The 26,279-nt window shown below is 34.5% G+C and overlaps 1 protein-coding gene across 9 annotated transcripts in view; it reads left to right on the top strand.

Moving 5' to 3' along the window:
• Positions 1-26,279, top strand: part of MPPED2 (metallophosphoesterase domain containing 2) — a 170,753-nt gene that overhangs the window by 78,425 nt on the left and 66,049 nt on the right. For all 9 annotated transcript variants that reach the window (XM_039355942.1, XM_039355945.1, XM_039355937.1 and 6 more), the window contains one exon: positions 9,901-10,126. In XM_039355942.1, coding sequence (XP_039211876.1) covers positions 9,901-10,126 — 226 coding nt within the window. The remainder of the gene's footprint in view (positions 1-9,900; positions 10,127-26,279) is intronic.

Below are 26,279 nucleotides of genomic sequence, written 5' to 3'. Positions count from 1 at the left end.
ATCACTGCTCATTCCACCGGCAGTGCTGCAACTTCAGCAGCTTGGGCGACTCAAGCGGCCATTGTCGAGATTTGTCAGGCGGCAACTTGATCGTCTCCCCATTTATAAGACACTACAAAATTGATAAATTTGCCTCCGCAGATGCCTCCTTTGGCCAGAGGGTATTACAGCAAGTGGTGTCGTCCGATGGGACACATGCCCTGACTTTTTCCCACCCATAGGGACAGGGCAAGCTTTGGTATGTCCCATCCGTGGATTATCCATCCTTATGCTGGAGAAGGAGTGTTGTCTTACCTGAGTGCCTTTTCTCAGCATGATGATGGATAATCCACACCCATCCCTTTTGTGTCCGTCAGGTCCTGTGTCGGGTAGGGGAACCAACACATCGGACTTCGTCTGCTGCTTCGCTTTCTTCGGAACTGGGTCAACCTAGCGCAGCAGGAGGCATGGCAAACTCTCAAACTTAAGTCTATTGGATGAAAGGACAACAGGAAACCCATCCGTGGATTATCCATCATCATGCTAAGAATCCCTTAGTTTTCATAACCTCGCTCTGTGAATGTGGGGAATAGCATGTTGCACATTTACTATACTGAAGACCTGATACCATGATGAATTATATAGCCATTGAGACTACTAGTTCAGTTGTCCATAGTTTTCTTAAATGAATTTGTCTTGATTCCCCTTTTAAATTCTCTAAATTTGAGGCTATTGTCTATTCTTGAAGAAGCAAATTCTAAAACTTAATTATATGCTGTATGGTGTATTGGTTTGAATAAAGGTAGGAAAATTGTAAATTCACTAAGTTCACATGAAGTAATGTGGATGAGCTCTCACTTATTTATACATAAATACAGTTTGAATATTAGGTACTGTAAAGATGTTCTTAAAATTGTTTTGTCAAATATTTCTTATTAATTTTATTATTTCACAAGTCCATATTAGGTGAAATTCTCAGTGTTCTATCTCTGCACATCCAAAACCTTTTTTGAAGAATCCCCATCCATTCACAAAAGAGTTTTGAATGTGCACGGGGATACACTCTTTTCTGTTCGCATAGCTTATATTTCAAGCTATACATATTAGACTTCCAGAGCAGATCCAATATAAAATAGGGTAACAAATTTAGGTAGTATACACACTTATAGAGAATAGGCTATTTGTTTGTTTATGAATCGTTAATTTTGAATATAAATGTAAGAAATCTTTTCATGGAAAAATGTTGTGGATAAAAGAAAAATGAGATTTTGAAGGCCAAATATTAAAGACAACCAAACAGAACTAAAATTTATAATTAAAGGAAAAGAAACCCACTAATACAGAATAGAGAAGAGTATTTTAACTTTGGAATAATTCAAAGAAATTTGGAGACAATACAGTAAGAAATTTCTTTTAAGATTCTGCTAATGTGAGTTTAAAAGAGGAGATAAAAAAAAGATACAACTGAAAACCAGGCTGTTTGGATGTAGAAGTTTGAAGTACCAAATGATAAAGAAAAAGATGTTACATTGGATTTGCAAGTAAAACTGACTGAGGTCTTAATAACCAAAATAGATACATAAGTAATAAATCAGAAGAGGTACTTGGACAACTCTTTCATCTTTAACCTATAAAAGAGATGTATTAGTCTCATGAAGGATTCCTAAGAAAAGACAAAGATAAAATGAAATCAGCTTCTGGGACACTGCACTATTTAAAGGAAATAAGCATTAAGATTTTTAAAAGCACCTAATATGCTTTTAAAGTCTTATTTAACCAAGTTTAAAATATACGTGTGATGTTCTTTCTAGTAGTTCTTAATGGGTTTTTCATGACCGGTACTGAATGATGAAGCTTTAAAAATTGTGTATAGATATGGAAAGAAAAAAATATGTTAAAGAATGTTAAAGAATTTTGATTCAGGTTACAATATAGATGTTATTACTGGTGTGTGTTAAATTTGTGAAGGAGTTTCTAAGTCTAAGAGAAGACAAAGAGAAAAAGATAAATTAATTTGTAAGACAGCATTTGAATTGAATAAACACCAATATGTTTTTTTTCTGGCAACTTTGAATGGATTTTTCTTGATTGTTTCAAATGATGAAGTTTTAAATATTTGGTTATGGATAAGAGATAAGATATGGGAAGAAGAGATTTTTTTGTTGTATTTTTAGAGAAAATGATAAATTACTGTGTTAAAAGTAAAAGAAAGGAGTATATAACTGATGTAGCTCTTAATGGACTTGATTAGGACTTGAATGACAAACTTTTATAATGTGAGGTTTTATCATTCACATATAGATAAGAGAAGATATCAGAAAAGGAGACCTTTGGTTGAAATGTTAGAGAAGATATTAAGTTAGTGAAACTGTATTTGTCTTAATGAAGGGGGAGGTGATTTCTTTGTATTTCTTTTTTCTGTTTTCTTTTTTTCTTTTTTTTCTTTTTTACATTTTTCTTAGTTTAGTTCATTTTTTATTTTTGTACTTTTAGACTTTATTATTATTATTTTTTAAAAGGACAGGACCTAATGTGCTGTCTAAAAAAATGAAAGTTTACATCCTTGTCCTCCACTGTTTATGTGCTATGATATTCACATGGAATTCCTTTTTATTTAGGCTTCTGTGGAAGACAATTTGGGACGTGTATGTGCTTCCCCTTATGGAAGCACATAACAGAAGACATTTGTGAGAAGGAAGATTTGGGACATGCAGAATCCCCTCTCCCCCTTCCCCCTGGTTTCAATTAGTGGGAAGAAGACTTTATTGCTGTTGTATTCCTACTTTGACAAGAATCATGTCAAGGATAATACTACTGTGTTTTCCCGAAAGAAAGACCCACCCCTAAAATAAGCCCTAGCTTGATTTTTGAGGGTGGGCCTAATATAAGCACTACCCCCCAAAATAAGTCCTACTTTTGGAGTGAGGTGCACACCTAAAAATCAAGTTAGGGCAAGGATGGAGGAGGTGGAGCTTATCATTGCAGCTAGGCCTCCCATGCCTTGCCAGAAGGAGTAACTTCATTCTGCAGCTGAGAATGGAGCTGCATTTCGCAGTCAGAGGCCTTTCCGGAAGGCCTCTGCAGCCAAGAATCGAGCTATGAACAGCGAAATGCAGGCCGGAGCTCCATTCTCCGCTGCATAATGAAGCTGCTCCTTTGGCTGCAGAAGAAATGGTCTGGCTGGTTGGGGATGTTGGTGCTGCCGATGCGAGGTGAGTGGAAATGACCCCCTTTCCCCCCCCTCCAAATAAGACCTGGTGTCTCTTTTGGAGGCAAACAAACAAACAAAAAAGACCAGGTCTTATTTTCGGGGAAACATGATAGTTGTGAATTTCGCTATATGAGGCATAGTCTTCGCAGACAAATTGTAAATGGCATTTAGTACAGAATGCAGCAGCCAAGGCTGTTCACAAATGAAAAGCACAAATAATATATTTGTTGGGAGGGGCTGCAGCATTAATTTCTGAATCCATTTGTAAGGATTAGTTTGTAAAGCCTTTTATGGCTTGCCCTCAAGAGTCCCTCTGCTTCTCAGTTCAGTGTTTGTTTCTAGAAGTGGGATGTTTGAGATCAAGAGAAATGAACTAAGAACAGGAATTTTTTTACGTGTGAAGGCCTAAAGATTGTGAATGACCTTACCCCCAGAAATTCACCCGACTCTTTTCTTTATTGGCTTTTTGAAATGGTTTTAAGATACCATTTGACTAATATTTTGGATGATGATTTGATTTGGACCGAGTATTTTTTATTCTTCGCAATGTTTATTCTTTTTTGCTATTAGCCAGGGCTGGTTTGTTGTTTTTATCTCACATTGTAACTGATGAAGTTTGTAAATCAGGATACCATGTTGTTCCTCTGATGCTATACAATGCTATGTTATGTTCACTGATGATGGGGTTTCTTTTGGGATTATTTTATGATGCTTGTAAATTAAAATTCCAGAAATTTTGGAACTAATTAATACACACACACACACACACACACACACACACACACACACACACACACTGTTCATCTATACATTTATTTTTATTTGCTATATATTTGTCAACCAAATTGGTCTACCTTCAGTAATGCCACTGCTTGGATTATTGACTTGTACACTGTGGTCATCAACTGGGCACTTTTTCTAGGTTTACAACAAATACATTTGGAATTGATGATCAGTTATGCTTTCTCTGTGATAGTGCTCATTATTGAACAAACATCTATTAGAGTGAATCCATAACGGTTTAGGAAGTGACTCAAAATATTTTTATTTAACCATATTTTTAAGGTTATTCCTTTTGTTTTACATATTTCATAGTATCTTTATAAGCTGTCCAGAGTTGTTAATGACTGGCATATGAAATGAGTAAGATTTTCCCAACTCAAAATCTAAAAGTCACTATTGTTCAGGAAAAATACTTACCTAACCACTCTTGCAGTCTTTCAAGACTATCTCTGTATTCCTCTACGCTGACATATATTCTCATATATTTTCTTTCAAAATATTGACCTATTTAAAATGGTTCCATTTCCTTTAATTAAGCACCTTTATTTGCATAACACAATTTCTATTTTATATGAATACTGTGATCAGAAGTTAATTGATGTCTGCAACATTTGCAAAAGTGGGAAGTCATTACTGGTCTGTCTAGTCCCATCCAACAGTGTATAATTGGACTCTTGTAGTCAGTTGCAGTTACTTTCTTTTTCTTTCCTGTGGAAAATCCACTTACCTCTTAGGTTTCCCCTCCTCCCCCAGGGAATTCTCTTTTCACTGCAAGAAAGGCTGGGAAATTGCATTGGGAGGCTAATATGGTCAACTATTACATTAGTGAAAAAAATAATTGAATAAAATGCAAAATTTGACCTCGTTGGCCATCATCAAGCACTGTTTAAAAACTGTACTATCAATTTATCTGTACATGATTCACCTTAAAATATCAAACATCTTTAAAATAGGCATACTTCACCTTGTGAATATCTGGATCCTTGGTTTCAGTCTAAAGTACTGTGAATCTTCTAGCATTGGACTGACTGTAAAATTCTTTCTGTAATAAAAATGAATCCTAAATTATTTCTATTGGGAAGGGAAAGTTTATCTTTTTGGAGTAAGCTGATAAATTGGATAAATCATTTGATTTAAAAAAAATATTATGACAGCCAACACAATAGAAAATACTAGTTAAATTATCAAGGGGTCTTTGAGGATTGAAAGTTGCAGCCTTATGCATGTTAACATATGAATAAACTTCATTAGATATACCCAAGTATGGAATTAAAGATAAATTGATGCATGAGTTAAAGACAAATATTGAACACAATTGAAAATATATTGATGGAATCTTTTTATCGACATTATAATTGTTTAGAAAACCCATAATAAAAAGAAATAAAATCGTATCACAATTTTTGGAATAAAATAATTTATCATTTTTGTAATATGCTTCTTATTGTTTAACAAAATAAAAAAGGGTATTAATCACAAACAGTTACATTAGAATAATGTTATGGTTGAGACATAAATTATGGAGAACTAATTCCATTGCTAATTGCTATTGGAGCTTTAAATTAGCCCCGGTGGGGCAGTGGATTTCACGTCTCCTGTTCCAGGTGGTGATATCAACTTACGCTTACTCAAATGAATCTGCCATTGGGCAGGTATGTATGCTATTGTAAGCCAATAGTTTGAGAATGACATAGTCTGGCATTGAGGACTCTGATGGAGATCAGCATATGCCTTCGCCCAAGCAGGCCTTTTAGAAGGAGTAGGCAGGGGTTCCCTGCTTTCGTGGGTTTATGGCTCAACCTTGGCATTATTGTAACGTAGTTTTTTGTGTTTAATGTTTCTTAGACTTGGTTTTCCATTGCCAGCATGGAAGGAACCCTAATGCATGAGTTTCAGAGGAGAAAGTAGCAGTTCTGAACCTGCTGTGTGGCTCGATCAGCAAGCGTGAGTATTAACGCTAGAGCTGTCAGGCCTTGTGAAAATTAATGAAGCCTGACGGTTACCCAGTGAAAGGTCAGAGGCAGAACTTGCTCTTACGTAACATTTGTATTTTGTTGTGTCTAACAACAGTTTGAACAAAGGAGAGCTTTTATGCGTGAGCCTTAGATTTATCACAGGACTCCATAGGTCTTGGCCTTTTCTTTTTCTTGTGTTGTAATTTGATGTTTTCCTTGCATAAAACCAAAGTATTTACAGTAGCTGTTTGCTTTTTATGCCCACCTTGATTGATTTTTCCCATGCTTCTCAACTGTCCTTCCAATCTCTGTCCAACTCAGTTACCACTTTCAAACAGACAACAACAGTTAAACTAGTAATGAAGTTTTGTTAATGAATTTTGAGAATGCCTAATGTTAGATCCCGTGTGTGTGTGTGTGTGTGTGTGTGTGTGTGTGTGTGTGTGTGTGTGAGAGAGAGAGAGAGAGAGAGAGAGAGAGAGAGAGAGAGAGAGAGAGAGAGAGATTTTAGGGCCATCATACTGTGATGCATTCGATTGCATTTTTCAGCTTGAGATTATATATGTATACGTGAATTACATTTGGCTGATTTGGAGAATATATATCATCATTTCATTAAGCCAGCAGTGTTTCAAAAGTGGTTCTTGCTTTCCCTTAGACTCCTTGGTTATGTTTACCAAGAAGTCTATTAAAATCAAACATGTTGAAGAGAAAGAAGCTTGAACAAACCATAGGAGTTAGATTAAAGAGAATAAATGTTCCATTCCGAGCAATCATTCTGACTTCTACATGTTGAGTATGTTGGGGATAGCACTGGAGGGAGCAATTAAATTAGAGAAAAGTAAGATCACTGAAATGAATGGGAAGGATGTTTAGTACTTAATTCTTAGGCATGTCAAAACATCTGTTTGTGAAAGATTATCTTCCTGTTGCTTTTTTGCTTGATGTATGGTCTTAACCAAGTTACTTCACCTTTTTGCTTTTTTCTCATCTCCAAATAATCAATCTTGCAAGGTTTTGGGAAATTTTCAGCCCAATATTCTCTGTTATGCATTTATCTATACTTCTGTAGAAATTGATTTTTCTACACAAATAAAAGCAACCTGGAATTTATTTGTAGAAAATCAAACAACATTGTGATTGAAAGGCTTTGATGAACAGTACTCCATGATTAAACATATCATCCAACCAGAGTTTGTATTTAGTTCAGACTGAACTATTTTTTATAAAATTCTTAATAGAACTTTGTATAAGATACTGCAAAGTTAAAAACATAGGCCAGTCCTTGGCAAAGTACAGTCTAAAAAGTAATTCTTTCTTCATCATGAAAAACAACAATGTTATTTGTACATCCTCAGTTATAGGTTCTATTGCTTAGGATTCTTAGATTTCAATTTAATTTTGTACACTAATTTTGTACACTATGCTCTAATGATCATTTCACTTTTAGTCCACTTCTCACTTGTAGAGTTGCAGCTGACTGGGATCATTCTTTAATTGTGGTACTTGTTAAAATGACCCAAATTGAAAATAAGTTTATTATGCCCCTCTTCTAAAATTGGATGCCAGTCCGTAGATTTTCTTTTTAGTTTTCTTTTTCTAAGAAAAAATTCTTTTCTAAGAATTTTCTAAGAGAAATGAAAAAAGAAATAATACTATAGTGACTGATATGAATACATGTATAAATAATACACAACACACAGACACATGTATGCATAGTGACACATCTCTGTGTATACATACGCAGAGACACGCATACCTTGTACAAACAGCAGAAATCAGGTAGTAAATCAACAAATTTTAAATAACCAAAAAATTAAAGTGTTACGTGGCCAACACATTCTAGTATATAAGGATTTTAAGAATTTCATACCCAATTTGTAATCAAAGCATATTTCTATTAAATTATAGATATATTTGTTTAACACAAAATGAAAAAGAGAAGGAAAACTAATAATAAACAGTATATTGACATATATAAACCATATGTCAGATGAAAATGCAAATTCTAGTATCTAAATTTGGAATGTGGCCCAATTCCATGTACAGAATTGTAGACCACAAATGGTTTCCAAATAAGATTGAATTATACATTAGATTTTCTTTTCAAATATGAAGTTATTCTAAGCATTGAAACATATTCCACAGTTTAGTAAACCATTCTTTCATAGAGGGGAACAAAGATTTTATGTAATTAAAAAAATATTCTTAATATATACTGTGCCACTTAGTATATATTGAATAAATATATAGTTGAGTGAAATTTAATCAAAATATCTCAGGATAAAATGATTTCTTCCATTTTGTAGGTGAATCATAGTGTTGTTGAGCTTTACAGTATTGCCATCACATATGGAAGAAGGATCCAATCCATTCAATGCATTTTTAACATTTTGTAGAGATGGAGTTACGGAATTTAGCAATCATGAATGGAATAGTGTACCAGCATTAAAACATAGCAAGATTTTCAAATTGCAAAATTTTGAAGAATAAAGTTGACTTTACTAAAACTGCTATGTTTGTGGAAGTGTTCCCAGCTAGTGTGAGTTCAGAAACCTGACATGTATGTTTTTAGTTTATGATGAATGGAATTTTAAGAAAATGAATGCAGTGTTCTTTATAATGTTATAAATGGCCACATGAGAGCGCAGTCATATGTACAGGCTACCTTTCCAAGATAAACAAATGAAACAATTCATCATTTTCATATCTTTATAGTGATAGCCTGAACCTAAGTGGCTATCTTGAAGTATGTATATATATTGAAGTTTCTTCTCTAAGTGGTATTGATTTAAAAAAAAACCAAAATTATTATTAGAAAATTGCCCTAAGAGCTGACAAAAATGTATACTTATGCAATTCTCCTGTATCTTTGCCTCAATAATGATGTACAGGATTATGGGCTATTTGAAATGTGCTCAAGAATGAGTCGGTGGATCCTTCTCTTGGTTTATTTGGATAATTAACCAAATTTAATGTATTATAAAGTGGTCCATTTTATTTCTTTTTTTAATATTAAAATTGTAGTCTGGAGAAAGCAGTAGCAGTGATTGTCGGCAGACCTTGCAAGCAAGGCAAACAAGATGAAGGGGTTCATGAAATTTCTGAAAACTTTCCCTTTTCCTCTGAAAAATTTTGATAATATAAACATTGTGATAGCAAATGTGAAGAAGATTGAAGAAAGTGAATAATTAAGAAAGAAAAATAGTTCGTGTGGTTAACATAAGAGTTAACATTACCATATTAATTAACCTGGCATAATGTATTGTTTTGATTGTCATAATGGTTGTGTGCCGTCAGATTGATATGTAATAGAAAATGCTTACTTTCCTACTAAACTTCAGCTGAACTTTTTTCATTCTGATGTCCTTTAGATGTAGATTTCAAACTTTGGTTAGTTAGGAAATTGAAAAACCCAATACATCTAGAGGCACCAGATTGGAATAAACCATTAATGAGTTCAGCAAGGACTGAGTGCAAGTCTGTGGCCTTTAAATGGAATGCTGGAGGCATTGTTTCAAAGATGGTAGAACACCAGAACATAAACATGGTGGAATAGAGCAAAGAATATTGACTATAGCCATAACAAAAACTACATTTTATTTTTAAAATTTTAAATTTAGAGCTGAATGTAATCAATTGTATATAATTAGCATGATTACACCCTATATATGTATTAATATTCCTGTTCTGCTAGGCATGTGAGTTTTGGAGGGACTTTTAGAATGTGCTTGTGATTCTGGAGTCGAAGTTGCATACTTCTGGATAAAAAGATGACCAGCCATATGAACTATTCCATAAATTCTTCTTTAATTCATCAAACTTCTAAATAATATTGATCAATATACCTTTCTTTCTTGTGATTTTCCTTGAACAAAACCTGTCTATTGTGAGTTTAAATGTGAAATCTATGTTTATTTTGGGACAGCAGTTTCTCAAATAAATAATTGCTCTGTTTCTGTACTGTTTCAGGAAACTTGCCATATGATTACAAAATAGTGATTGCTGGGAATCATGAACTAACATTTGATAAGGAATTCATGGCAGATCTTGTAAAACAGGATTACTACCGCTTTCCTTCTGTATCCAAATTGAAACCAGAGGACTTTGACAATGTTCAGTCACTTTTGACAAACAGTATTTACTTGCAAGATTCTGAGGTAACAGTCAAAGGATTCCGAATATATGGCGCCCCTTGGTAAGTCTAACATTTACCTTTATGTGCATATATATGTAATTAGTTCCACAATCAGTGAAGTTCTTATTTTAACACATTATGTAATGTCTTCTGAATAAGGGAAGTAATAGATACTCCATAACTTAAAATCTTATATGTTTGTTAGAAACCCAAGGCAATGAGCAAATTCTGGAATAATCAGTTATTTTGCATAATAAATTTGAAATTCAAAACTCCTGATTTTATTTAATAGCTATACTCTAGAAGTCGTAATATATTTTTTGTGTGTATTTTTAAATGACGCAAAATAATTTAATCATAGCATGCTAAAATGGGGTATATATTTTAAAAGAAATCACTGAGAGCTACAATAAAAAAAATCCATAACTTTCTTATGTCAGAGAGCAGAGACTGAGTAAATGGATAAAACTGCACAAATAATATCCAATTAAGTTTGATGCTGTTCCCTTTACTTCAGTGTGTCAGTTTTCATATGAAAACTAAACTGAACTCCTCTGATTAGTATGATCTATTCACTGTAAGGAAGAAAAAAAGTTTTCTTTGAAAGACACTTAATGATGGTTATTGTAAGCCTGCTTGTTTTCACGGCTATTTTGTTAGTAATCCGCTAATTAGATACTGCACATAGTTAAGCTCTCATATGTCCCCACCTATATCTCTACTAATCATGGCAGGGTTCCTCTTCATTTAACTCCTTGTGCACTTAAATAGGAAATGCTTAAGTTGAATGTTTACTACAAGGAATCATGACAAACTGCTATTTATTTCAAGTTATTTAAAACCTGAAATTACGTTTTCCTTCTTTGTGTTTGTATTATATTGTGAATTGAAGAAAGAAATTCTACTTTTTTATACTTCCAGCCTATTCGAAAAACAACAGAAGTGATACTGTATGTATGCATATATATGAATAATCACATACAAGTATGTATGCATAGCCAGAAGCCAGGATGAAAGAGAGAGAGAATATTATATTTACATAATACTTGTTTAATGGTCTTGTGCCAAAATCTTTGTGCAAGATTTGAAATTTAGATTACCTTCCTGATTTCTTGCAAATAACCTAAATGTAATAGGTCCTTTAAAATATATTTTCTCATTCATGTCCATACTAGCTAAAAAGATACCAGTCTTTAACCACAAAAAAGAATACAAGAGAAGAAGTTACCTTACCTTAGAGATGAGCAATCTGGTCTTTTCCAGTTGGTTTGGACTTCAACTTCCATCAACTGCATGGCCAATTTTAAAGGATGATGGGAGTTAATATTCCCAAAGTTTGAAAAGTCCCTCCACTTCTATTTCTCCTTTAAGAGATGTTACCAGAACAGGCTGGGGGTTCAACAAAGGGAAGATCCACTCCTGTCTTATGTATTACTTTTACTGTTAAAGATTTAATCTAGTGGTAACTTTGTGGAAAAAAATGAAGTCAGAACTTTACGAAAGGTCCCCTCCCTCTTTTGTGTATTTTTCCTTTTAGTCAGCAGAAGCAGTTTAAACTTTTCATTTAAATGAGTGAGTTGTGTGTTGGAGTATTACCTCATATAAAAATAATAAACCTGAAAGTGTTGAAAATGATGCTGATAATGTCTTTTGTATGCAATGTGTGTACATCCAAAGTCAAATTACAGTTATCTAGATTATATATATTTATTATCATTTCAGAGAGTCCAGGGAAAGTCTAGATTGGCAGCAATCACTTTTCATAGGCTTGTATACTGTTTTTATGGACATTAGTAATAGATCTACCTGCAGCCAAATCCTGTATCAGAACTAAGAGCTTTTGTGGTACTTTTTGTAAGAACCTTTAGGTGGTACTTACTCATCAACGGGGTAGACTCATGTAGAAAGCAGTGGGAAATAAATTTGGAATAATTGGAATTTGGCTCCAGAGATTGAACAACATTTTATCTGTAATGTTACTGGGTTTCCTGCTTGAGAGGGGGTTGGACTAGAAGACCTCCAACGGTCCCTTCCGACTCTCTTATTCTGTTAAATCTGTAGCTTCTAATTATAGGTAGTCTTCGACTTGTGACCGTTCAAAGTTACAACGGCACTGAAAAATGTGACTTATGACCGTTTTTCACACTGCAACCATTGCAACAGCTCCATGGTCAACATGATCAAAACTCAGATTCTTGGCAACTGGTTCATATTTATGACGGTTGCCGTGTCCTGGGATCATGTAATCAGCTTTTGCGACCTGACAAGCAAAGTCTATGTGGAAGCCAGATTCACTTAACGACCATGTTATTAACTTAACAGCTGCAGTTATTCATTTAACAACTGTGGCAAGAAAAGTCGTAAAATGGGGCAAAACTCCCTTAACAAATGTTTCACTTAGCAACATAATTTTTGGGCTCAGTTATGGTCATAACTCGATGACTATCTGTACTTACAACTCATCATCATAATCTATTGTACAGTAAGTTCCATACATTTAGCTGCTGTTGGTAGTGAAAGCATTAAATGGGGGTGTCAACAAGTGGTAGGCCAGAAGTAAATTCCAATTAAATTTGTAACTTTATTTAAAATGTGAGTCAAGAACTTTTATTATTTCCACTCTAACATGGGCATTCTTCTTTGGGCCTCTATTTCTCCTTTCTCAGATTTTTATATGATATAGTATAGCAATTAAAAAATGCATTCTTCGTCTTGTAGTACTTAGATTTGTTGGGTTATAATTTCCAAGCTGGATTAAGGTCGAAGAGATCAAGTTGCAAACTTGTCATGCAGCTCATGTTGAACCAATTATTTATCTTTAAGCCCAGACTCTTTCACAGGAAGAAATAAACTCTCTGCATTTAATTCCTAAGTCAAGAAATGTAAGGGATATTCATCAAATTCTGTTATACACCATTACGTTGCAAAAAAGATTCAGCATAAAACTCAATATAATATAAAATTATCTAAAGAAAGTGAGCAGAACAAACACATTCTCACATGACAAAATTCCACAGATGTGGAATCTTGTATCAAATTAATCTGTAATAATAAATATAACTAAAAATGCCAGCAGGAGGAGTTCAAGAATATTTATGTTCCATTCAGCCAGTGAGCAGAATCATGTTCCTGGTGAAAAACACAGGCATCTGCTGCAATCTGTAACGGTAGATTTAAAAAATGTGAAAATATTCCTCTTGAGTCAAATCCCAATCTTCCAGCCTCGCAGAGAAATATTATTTGTAAATATATAAACCTGTGGTTTGCATCTTTCTCCCTTTGCCTCCTTCCCCTTTCCACAATTACCTGTGATTAAGTCAGTGGTTCTCAACCTGTGGGTCGGGACCCCATTTGGGGTCGAACGACCATTTCATGGGGGTCGCCAAACAAGGCTCTCCGCCATTTTTTCCCCTTTTCTTTGGCCACGCCCCTGGCACCCGGTGATGTATAAGTGGTTGGGGGTCACCACAACATGGGGAACTGTATTATGGGGTCGCGGCATTAGAAAGGTTGAGAACCACTGGGTTAAGTCTTGCATCCTTTGAAAGATGAATCTGTTGAGTGGAGCCATATCTCCGGTGGGAATCTTCAGAATTAAATAGGAATGGAATCTGCCATATTGCAGGATTATATATTTTCTCTCTTTGGTTTCTCTGTTTTTCCCCCCATTGTGGCTTTCTGAGAGCTATGTGGAATTTTGACTGTAGGTTCCCTCCCTGAATTTCCAGATGGATGGCATTAGTTTCATCAGAAATGATGTTGGTGTTGCTGAAAGTACCTCTTTTTGTTCTACCATAAAAATAAAGAAACAGACTGAAACAAACTTCTGTGATTCTATGTATGGTGTTTTACAATGTGTACTATTTGGTATTATTTATACTATTTGGTACAAATACATTTGAGATTTTTTTTTTTAAAAAAAAACACCCATCCTAACTGGAATGATGATTTTAATTCACTTCAATACTTTTCCAAGATATTTAAAGATATCTTCATACCATTTTAGTTAATTAAAAAAAATACTGTAAACTAAGTGGGCAAAATGAAATGGTTCCATTTCACAGAAAGGTCTGCTTTGCAGCTAAGGATTTTTTTAAATTAATTAATTTATGTTTAATGTCATATAATCTTCATTTTTTTAAAATGGACTCATTAGAGATGTCTTTATCACCATATAAAAAGTCTTTGGCATTGCATAGAACTTGAACTAATGGATTAGTTTTTATGGGCCACTTTCATGTGAGCCTGGAAAAAAGATGACTAGTCATAGACCAGCTACTTTAATGAATATAAGACCATCTACTTTAATGAATATAAGAAAGCCTATGCTCTTGTAAAGTTAGGAAAAAAATGTGAATAGCCCTACTAAAAACTCTGACTTTTATCATGTAGAAAATCCATTTTCAGCTAGTAGTTTTACATCAAGGAGAAGGCTCAATCTATCATTAATAGTCCCAATTCTTAAGAGCTTCAGATTCAAGTTTTTCATTGAATTGAACTAACCGAAACACATATATTTAGATGAGAGTTTCTCAATCTTTCCGACTTTGCGTACCAACCGGGGGGGGGGAAGAGGAGGAGATGATTCTGCGTCAGCAGCAAGCATGTCCGTATGTATGCAGCTTCACTTGCACAAGTAGTGGGCATACATGCCTGCCACTTGTACAAATGGAGCATTTGTGAGAGTGGGAATGTGTGTGCATGCTCCCCACCACTTCCGCAACCCAGTTCTGAAAAGTTCAAGGCCTAGTAGTGGGCCGTGGCTCAGGGATTGGGGTCCCCTGATTTAGATAATGTAAATTATTTATTATTGTATTTGTTAATCAAATTTATACATTGCCCATCTCATTACCTAAGTGACTATGGCAGTTTACAAGTAGAAAAATCCCACAAAAGCCTTAGAAAAATAGAATTAAAAAGATGGAAGGAATGCCCTCAAGTCACCAACTACCCCTGTGGTTGCATACCACTCTTGGGTCTCCATGCTAGTTGACAAAGCCAAGACTTAATGCTCTCTTAGAAGGGGGCCAACTTCAAGCTGTTCCTTAGGGCAGGGGTAATGGCAGAGAAGGACCTCTTCCTACACCCCACCAATCATAATTCTTTAGCCAACTTAATGTGTCCTTTCTGCTTAACTGGATATGTGTTTTAATCATTATTTATTATCAAGATCATCATTATCATCTTGAGATTCAGTTTGATGTAGTAGTTATATGGCACCAGATTAGAATAACGAATCGGAAGGGACGTTGGAGGTCTTCTGGTCCAACCCCCTGCTCAAGTAGGAAACCCTACACCATTTCAGACAAATGATTGTCCAATCTCTTCTTTAAAACCTCCAATATTGGAGCACCCACAACTTCTGGAGGCAAGCTGTTCCCTTGATTAACTGTTCTGTGAGTTCTAATTCCATGTTAGGCACAAAGCCAGCTAGCTGATCTTGGCAAGAAGGCAGTGGCAAACTTATTCTGAAAAAGTATTGGGAAAATAACTGAAAGGACATGTCCAGGCAATCCCAGGAATCAACACTGACTCAAAGGTGCATACAAACAATTGCCAACTTATTATAGCTATAATAAAAAAATGTCAACCTATATTCAGGATTGGTGATTTTTCTTCATCTGATGACTTTGAAGAACAAGATGATAAGTGCACTGTAATTTGTCCCTAGACAATAACTTTGAATACATGAGCATTTGTGCTGTTTGCGGTTGGAACAATGGTGCATATTTAACATATTTAAGGTATACAAAATTTGCAATTTGTTTGATATGGTGGTATGCTATGAATTTTTACCACACGATGGGTTGCTGCAAAAGTTATAAGTGTGAATTTCAGTTGCAAGTCCCTTTTTTCATTGCTGCTGACTTTAAATGGTCACTAAATGCATGGCTGTAAGCTGAGGACTACTTGTACAGAACACCTCTTTGGCTTTTTCAGTGCCTAACGTGTGCCACAGTTTTATTTCTCAACAGAAATGAAACCATTATTTAGCAATCATCAAACCACTTTTATCAAGTTACCTAATTCAGGTCTTGAGAATTCTCGCATCTAGAATTTCAATCTATTGGGCCATTAGGATAAAATTTCCCTTAAATTGAACTCTTATTAGATTTATGAAGACTTTCATGTTGTTGTTTTCTTGGCAATAGCATAAACCTCCTGTTCACATAGCAACCTGGTGTAGCCCTTTTGGGTTTTTTTTGAGACCAGCTAAAATTAGCAAAGTCCTGCCACCGACTGTAGCCGTTGATAATTAGAAGCTCATCAGAAATAGTCAGTGGATTACCTCTGACATCTATAGATTTGTTGTTGTTGTTATGCTGAACTTTAAAAAAAGAATAGATCATAGAGATCTGATACAAGTCACATTGAGGAAAACAGTGGCGGGGATGTCATAACACAAACTCCATCCTTTTGTCGTTGTGTCCCAACATTGGATGTTTTTCACCCTTGTGCAAGAGCTACTAGTTTCCTAACCTGCAGACAACACTTCAACTGATTTAATTTACAGGTAATCCTCGATTTACGATCACAATGGAACCCAACATTTCCATTGCTAAGCAAGACAGTTGTTAAGTGAGTTTTGCCCCATTTTACAATCTTTTTTGCCATCACTGTTAAGTGAATCACTGCAGTTAATTTGTTAAGTGAATCTGGCTTTCCCATTGACTTTGCTCATTAGAAGATCGCAAAAGGTGGTCACGTGTCCTACTGACATTGCAACTATCATAAATACATGCCAACTGCCAAGCATCTCAATTTTGATCATATGACCATGGGATGCTGCAGTGGTGTAAGTGTGAAAAACCATCATAAGTCACCTTTTTCAGTACCGGAGTAACTTTGAACAATCACTAAATGAATGGTTATAAGTCAAGAACTGATACCTGTTCTTGGAATGTTGAAATCCTTTGATGGTTTTCAAGATGCAAGTTCTTTCTATTTCTCTCTTCCTTGCTTTATGGTTTCGTCTAAAACATCCAGTTTTGCTTTGTTATTTGTCACATTTTTTTACATTATTTCTCATAGTAGAAGCTAAACTAAAAGGCTGCAATTTTTTTTTACTTCGTTTGCAATTATGTTTTACTACAAATAGCCATAAAGTTGTTACTGCTTTATGCTGCCATACAACTTTCTCTTTACACTGTCAGAAAAACATCAAGATTTTTTTTCCAATTATAAATTGTGTAATGCATCATGGATTTTGCTGACAGTCTTCATGTTCTCGAAATAGAGAGCAAATTAACAGCAGATATTGAGTTGTTGGATTAGAAAAACCAATTGGCAACTAAGGCTTCAGTTGTGCTTGATGGGGAGAATGGTTCCCATCTTTTATTTTCACAATTAACTAAGGCCTTTTAAAAATGAAGTAGAAATTACCAAGTTCAGCAATAATGTTTTTCATATCTGCTAATCTGAAGGGGCACATAATGATGTTTCTATACCACTTTGTCAGAAACTGGCATTCTTTAATAGAAAGCAACAGTTCAGGAAAAAAAGCATAGGGAAAGAATGAGGTCTTGTGTCTCTGTGTTAAACAAATATACACACACTCATAACATAGTTATGTTTAAAGGCCCCAGGTCTTATTTCATTTTTCTTGGCTTTTGTCCTTCAACCCTCATTATAAAATTGAAGATTGTTATTCCCTGAGGTCTAAAATTACCACCGTTTGTTGACATTTTTTTGCCTCTATGGGAATGTCACTGACTCCTTTTAAATCTTGCAGAGATCAGTTGACTTCTAACTTAACAGTCCTTCTATTTGAAAATGAAATGAAAACAGAAATTGTAAACAGAAAGATGTCTATTTAAAATACCATTCATCTTGGTCCAGATTTTTGTATATCCTCTAGCACATACATCAATTTCTTTCACATATGCTTTGCTTTGAGTAGAGGGATTCAAAGAAATGTAGATGGGGCTTGCAGACATACATATTAAATCTCTGAAACTAAAGTGCTAATAATGCAGTTTCCATCATTTGCTTAACTAGGAAATAATGAGCAGTGAGGTACTGCTTCAGAATTTCTATATTTACCCCAAAAGAAGATAATGTTGCTTTAAGTTGGCCCCACCATTCTCAAATGTGGAGATTAGAGATGAAAAATATTTGCTCCTTAACTGTATGTTACAGGGAATCTAGTATCATCTATAATCCAATACATGATATTGTGGCTGTTTTGAGCCAGCTATAGCACTTTTACAGCTTTACTGTGTGTTGTTTTGGGATTTGTTTCTTCCCCCACCTGTCCCTTCCCTCTCTCCTAATCCTCCATCCCCCCCACCACCATCACCATTGGATTTTGTCTTTGTCTTCCCCCCTCCTGTAAGCTCTTCTTCCTGTTTTTTTTTCTTCATTTATCAAAACAATATTTCTTCTGCATTGATTCCTTCAAACTATGTCTGGAAGCAAAGGCAATCAAATTAACTAATATTTTACTTTTGCATGAAATTAATGCTAATGCTTACGAAGAAGGAAATAAACTCCCATAATTTAATTTGTATTCTCCAGTTGATTCTCAGTGATTTAATTTTGCAGAGGTTTGTCTTTCTCTTACTGTTTTTGGAGCTTATATTGGAGAATTAGAGATTGAAAACTCCTCTATTATGCTGTCTTCTAAGTGCTGAATGGGTCTCAGTACTATCATCCTAAGTGCTTGTCCATTCTAATTTTAAATAACTCAAGCATTGTGGCTATGTAATTTCCTCTTGGAGACAGTTGCTCTGTATAATCAATGTTACTGACAGGAATATTCCATGAAATACAGCCTACAATTCCTAGCTTTTAACTGGAGCCAGCTCTGGCCAAGATATGGGCTTGAAATGCTGTTCTGATGCTGTTTCTTCAAGACAACAAAGTCCATCCAGCAGTAATATCACATGTCAGCGTTCCCCAAAATGATTTGCAAATACTTACTTCGTTTAATATTTAATGAAAATATTTCTAATTTGCTTACAGAGCCTTCCAAGTGATGTATAATATTAAAAAAATACTACCACCGTACAATCAAATCTCAGTTAAAAATAAAATATTTTAACACAATTTCCTGATGTTCAACATATCTTCAGTATCATTTTATTACTGTTTGCAATAATTCCTTTCCTTGGTATCCTGTCGGATACCTTGGTTTTGAAATTTAGGTTCTTTAAAGTATTTGATGCAGTAATTAAAAAACAACAGGGAGGTAATATGATCTGAAAATAAAATAATAATTGCAATGTAGATCAACACTACACAACTGTTATAGAGCAATCAAATACATATTTTTCATACTCTTTTCTGAAAGCAGGGAGTGGAGGCTTATCACAGTGCCAGTGGCAGAGTTGTCAACAGTTTGGGGATGTCACAGGAAAAAAAACAACCTTCAGAAGCAACAAATCTCTATATATGTATGTGGAACCTATGTTTGTGGAACAGGGCTTCCCTACATCTCACCTTCACAACAGCTTTTTGCAGCTATGGCTTTCTCAGAAAGGATGTAAGAATTGCAATAAATAAATGCAGACATAGATTTTTTGAATAGACTCTCACATCATTTTAGACTGAATCCATTATCTTCATGCTTTAAGGAAACAAAAGTTACTACCATTTGTAAGAAGGAGCATGAACTCTGTTGCATTCCAATGTAATTCAATAACTTCCCATGCTTACTAGAACAGAGGTTTATAGCCAGGAATCCTAAGCTGTGATAAGTATTTTACCATGTAACTGTAACTTACTTTAAAAAAAGTTGATATGAATTTTGTTAGAGATATGTTGAATGTGTCTGTTGTTGAATGGACCAGGGAACTATTCACATACAGCACCTTAGAAATGCACTCTTGTGTCATTTCAGTTGATCTGTTAATCGCACTTATCAGTTATGCCATTAAATTATAGCAAGAGCTTTATCAGAGCAACACATTTGTACAAGACCCCAGTGCATCTTTCGATTGTCAATTGCCTTGTATTTTATTTCACTAAGCAAGCATGTCCTATTGATCATCTTTACATAATCAGTTAGTTTTTAGGCTGAAACAATACTTTGTTTCATGATATACATGGAAGCCAAAATGTTAAAAGTTTGTAAGTATAAACATGTTATGTCTGTATGTTATTTTTGCTGTAGTTACACACACACACACACACACACACACAGAGATCTTCTGTGTCCTAATCTTTCTTGTTTGAAAAAGAAAAAAACCAAATTACAATTTTTGTTGTAACATAAATGACTAGGCATACTCAAATTCTGTTTTCTGAATTAAATCATTAATAACTACATCCAACCATAATTTAAGATCTCATAAGCAATCTCTTTCACTTGATGATTTTTCATAGTGAGATGTATAAAATATCATGATGTTATCCATTCAGTCATAAATGGCATATAAATTAAATAATAATGGTTTACTAAAAGCATTCTTTTATTCATGCATACAAGCAACTGTGTGTGTGTGTGTGTGTGTGTGTGTGTGTGTGTGTGTGTGTGTGTATGATGGCACTGGAAAAATTGACGTATGACCATTTTTCACACTTAACGACTGTTGCAGCTTCCCTATGATCATGTGATCAAAATTTGGATTCTTGGCAACTCAACAACTGTCTTGCTTTGCAGTGGAAATGTGGGGCTTAGTTGTCATAAACCAAGGCCTACCTGTAGTTCCACCATGGTGGGGGGGGGCAGGGGGATTCATTCATATATATATATATATATATATATATATATATATATATATATATATAGAGAGAGAGAGAGAGAGAGAGAGAGAGAGAGAGAGAGAGAGAGAGAGAGAGAGAGAGCGCTAGCTAGCTACCTTGTCAAATTTGTTTCTCTGGCTCAGGGAAAGAAGCAAACCAGCGTCCCCTTGAAGGGCTTTGTACTGAAATGTTTCATTGAGAAAAGAACGTGACAGTCTAGCCAGTGAAAACCTACACTCGTCTCCTGTTTCTAGCAAAGCCTTGCTGAGATGTATGGCCTGCTATTGTATGTTTATTCAGGCATCAATCACAATCAAGTCTCTTGCCAGTTCATCTGTAAGGGCATTGTAATCCTATTTTTATCAGTTCCTTCCTGTTCACCAGACAGTTAAGTAGCATGAGCAGGAGTCAGAAATATCTTAATGGATTTGGTTCCCAGAGATATCAGTGGCCTGAGGAAGAGTTTTGTTGAAATTTCTTCCTGACCTGATAGTACAGAGAAGGAAAGAGCAAGGTGTAGAAAGAGGGCATACAGGGCAAGACAGAGCGTTGGACAGCAGATCCATCCTAGTGATTAAATAACTAGGCTTCAAAGAAAATGGGGCTAATTAAGAATAACATCTAATTTTTTGCAGCTTCCTTATTTCTTTGAAGTATTTATTCATTTGTTGCATTTCTCTACCATTTATTTAAAGTCAAGTGAAATAATAATTTTATTTATTGGTTTGACTCTATGTAAAATATATTTAGGTTCCTATGAAAGAGCTTGGATTTAAACTGTAATTGAATATGAATGGTAATCAGTTCTCCACTTGCTGCACCCTTATTGTACAACATCAAAAACTGCACCCTTATTGTACAACATCAAAACAGCTTCGAGAGGACACTGATGAAGGGAAAAATGAAGAAAAGCAGGAGGAGAGTAGGTTTAAGGAAATTAAAGAGGCTAGACCGATAAGATCAGCAGTGGAAAGAGGGAAGGATTTACAAACTCAAGAGTCTAGACCAGCAATAGTAACTAGATCTAAACATAGATAAGGAGGGGAAGAAATGTGTTGAATCTATATCTATCAACGTTAATGGCCTCAACTCTCCAACAAAAAGGAAGAAGTTTTTCAATAGTCTCAATAAGATGAATTTAGATATAATAATGTTACAAGAAGTCCACATTAAAAAACAACATCAATACTTATTAAATTGTCCCAAATTGGGGAATATGTTCGCAGCACTTTCGCAATATAAGAAAGGAGGTGTGGTAGTATATATTAAACAAGAAATTGTGGCTAAGCAAATTTATAAGGACGAAGATGGCAGAATTCTAATTGTGGAAGTAATTTTGAATAAAACCAAAATTCTTTTGGTTGGAATTTATGCCCCGAATGAGGGGCAAAAACATTTCTATAAAAAACTCTACAACATTATTAGCCAATTGGAACATGATAGCATTTGTATAATGGGTGACTATAATGCAATTGTGGATAATAATCTAGATTATAAATGTGGAAAGAATAGAAAAAGAATTAGAGGAACAATATCTGATATTTTCTTTAAAATGGTAGATGAGTTTAATATACAGGATATTTGGAGAGAAAGGAATCCTGGGAAAAAACAGTTTACTTTTTATTCTGGACGTCATCAATCTTGGTCCAGAATTGATATGGTGTGGATGTCAGCTGACTTAAATTTAGAAGTAGAGGAGATTATGATTGATACAAATACCTGGGCTGATCACAATCCGATTAGAATTAAATGGAAGGGGCAAAAAAACACGAGGAGATGGACTCTAAAAAGGGCAATCTTAAATCATAAAGAATTCAAATCAAAATTAGAAGAACAATTGGATCTGTTTTTTAAGTCAAACAAAAAGGAGGATACAAACTGCCAAAATTTATGGGATACAACCAAAGCCTACATGAGAGGCGTTGTAATTTCTTATATGGCTAGGCAACACAAAATCAAAACACAACGCCAAAGACAACTGGAAGAAGAACTACGTAAAGTTGAGGATAACCTGCAAAATGAACCACAAAGATGTGATTTGAAACAACAGATTGATTTAATTAAACATAAGATGGATATTATTACGAAGGAAGATCTAGGACAGCAGATAAAACGTACTAAACAAAATTTCTTTGAAAATGCTAATAAACCAGGGAGATGGTTGGCTTATAAAATCAAAAAACACAATAATAAGCAGAGAGTTACCACCCTTTATAACGCCAAAGGTGATATGGTGTGCCAGAACGAAGGAAAAAAGCTAGTGGCATATGAGTTTTACAAGAATTTATATAAGGACGACGAAAAGAGAAATAACCATGACATAGTACAGTATTTACAACTAGTCGATTTACCCAAGGTGCCAGAAGAATTTAAAACTCTCCTAAATAAAGAGATAACACATTTAGAGCTCTCGGTTGCAATTAAGAAACAGAAAAATAATAAAACACCTGGACCAGATGGTATACCTGCAGAAATGTATAAAATTGCACAAGAATCTTTAAGCCCAATGCTGTTGGACTTATTTAACGAGGTTTTAACCCAAGCTAAAATACCAGCTTCATGGGAAGAAGCCTTCCTCACGTTGATTCCTAAAGAAAACACCAACCTGACACAAATTAAGAACTATAGACCCATTTCTCTTTTGAATTCAGATTACAAAATCTTCATGGCAATAATGGCACAAAGATTGGAAAGGTTCTTAGTGGATTTTATACATATTGATCAAAACGGCTTTCTATCTAAAAGATATATAAGAAACAATATTAGGACTGTTTTGGACATATTGGAATATTATGAAGTACATAATGAAAAGCAAATGTGTTTAATTTTTCTTGATGCCCAAAAAGCATTCGACAATGTAAAATGGGATTTTATGTTTAATCAATTATTGTATATGGACTTTGGGGAAAATTTCTTAAATATGTTTAAATCAGTTTACTCTAAGCAGGTGGCCAAAGTAATAATCAATGGAGAACTGACTGAGAGTTTCCAAATGCAAAAAGGCACAAGGCAAGGCTGCCCACTATCACCATTGTTATTTATATTATCTCTCGAGGTATTAACTAGAGCAATCCGGCAAGATGAACAGATCCAAGGTCTAGAAATCAAGAAAGAGACATTTAAAATACAAGCCTTTGCAGATGATTTAGTTTTTATTATTGAAGAACCACTACAATCAGGGATTAGGCTGATGGAAACATTGAATAGATACGGGGAAATAGCAGGTTTAAAAATAAATAAAGAAAAAACTAAAATGCTTGTCAAAAATATGACTAAAATACAGAAAAGTGAATTGGTTGATAGAATTGGTGTTCAAATTACAAATAAAATTAGACATTTAGGGATACAACTGACTGCCAAATGCGCTACGCTTAAAAGGGATAACTATGATAAGTTAATAGAACAGATTCAAAAAGACTTTGATATTTGGACTAACCTACAGCTCTCTCTTACGGGCAGAATCGCGGTGATTAAAATGAATGTGTTGCCAAAAATTTTATTTTTGTTCCAATGTATACCTATAAAATTAGACAAGAAATTTTTTCAAAATTTGAACAAAATGATGTGTAAATTCATCTGGCAAGGAAAAAGAGCACGGATTAAATTAAAATTACTACAGGACTCAAAGGAAAGGGGGGGATTTGGTCTTCCAGACTTGGAGAAATATTACCAGGCCGCAGCATTAGTATGGGTAAGAGATTGGATATTACTACAAAATAGGAGACTATTGTGTCTGGAGGGCCATGACCTACAAATAGGATGGCATGCCATATTATGGGATCATAAATATAAAGTACATAAATATTTTCGAAGTCACTATATTAGGCAAGCTCTTATTGATGTATGGACAAAAATTTGGCAACCAAATTATACCCAAGTACCTAGTTGGATCTCACCATTAGAAATATATGTACACCCAAAATTTACTCAATTAGACAAGATCATAACATATAAAAATATTTTAGATGAAAGCGGGGAATTGAAATCCAGGAAAACCATCCACGATGAAGGGATAGAATTAGAATGGTGGGCATACCTGCAACTGCAGGCAAGATATCGGAAAGACAAAAAAGAGTTAGGTATTAAATGAGAACCAATAGAATTGGATAAAATAATTTTGGGGTCGGAGGATAAAATGATTAAAAAACTATACTATTATTTGCTAGATCAGGCAACGTACGAGGAACAAGTAAAAGTGACTATGTTGAATTGGAGTAAGGATTTTGTTCTTAATTTTGATCTGCATATATGGCAAGAACTATGGGCAAGAAACAAGAAGCTTACTTTGGCCACCTCTTACAAAGAGAACCTTTACAAAATGTTTTATAGATGGCATCTCCCACCCACAAGATTGTCTAAAATGTATACCAATGTCTCCCCTAAATGTTGGAAATGCAATTTGAAAAGTGGAACTTACTATCATATGTGGTGGGAATGCACGCGAGCTCGTGATTTTTGGAACAGGATTAAAATTTGGTTGGAAGAAATATTAGAGCAAGCGGTAGAACCAAAACCAGAACTCTTTCTATTAGGTTTAACTACGCAAAAACATGACAAAGGCGTATTTTATTTAATGCTACACATTTTAACGGCCTCCAGGCTGGTTTTTGCTCAAAATTGGAGGAACAAGGAAACCCCAACGGAAGAAGAGATCCTGCATAAAATTTTAATATGTGCTGAGATGGACAGGCTTACAATGATTATGAAAGACAAAACGGAACACGAATACTTCGAAATCTGGGGCAAATTTTACCGCTGGTATGAATTAAGAACTGCTCGGACTTCAAACTAATGGTAGAACTAAAAGATATACATAACTGTACATATAATTGTATATATAATTGTATTGTATAAAAGATGAGGTTTATATAGAGGTTAAGAACAAAAAATTATAAAATTATAAAATTTTTGTACTATGATAGGAACTGATAGAAAAATTCACTCTGGAATGTCATGTTTGTCCATTGTTGTTTTAATTGTATTAATGAATAAAAATTATAAAAAAAAAAAAAAAAAAAAAACTGCACTATATGTAGGATAACTGTTGGGCCATAAAAACCAAATGAACCAGTTGTGCATTGGTCTCTGTTTTTACAGCACAAGGAATACTCCAAGTTCTCTAAGCAGATTAGAATAAAAGAACAATAGAAAAGAAAAAAGAAAATGCATAGCACAAGAAAGAAAAAAGTCTGTTATTTCTGCTGAAAAAAATATATAAATATTGCTTATTCTCACATTATCTGGTTATTCCTAATAATCTTGTTATGATACTGAAATTTTTCTTATGTTTTGTGATATGTAACAAAGCATTGCTATTTTTTACTTCTTTCAACAATTAGAGGAATCCAAACTAAGCCTATTAATTTCAGATTGCATTGCATTGAATAATTAAGGGATAATCCCTGCTTCTTAAGATTTGCTTTTTCTTACTGAATTTTGAAAACATTATTCTGAGTATGTTTTGAAAGCATATACAGTTGTGACGGCTAAATGTGAATTTGTGCTCTTTTTAAATTAAAAATACTTA

This window comes from Crotalus tigris, unplaced genomic scaffold (assembly GCF_016545835.1).
Source record: "Crotalus tigris isolate CLP2741 ecotype Arizona unplaced genomic scaffold, ASM1654583v1 scf7180000018777.2418813, whole genome shotgun sequence".
NCBI classification, from domain to species: Eukaryota; Metazoa; Chordata; class Lepidosauria; order Squamata; family Viperidae; genus Crotalus; species Crotalus tigris.
This window is presented reverse-complemented; position numbering and strand designations above follow the sequence as displayed.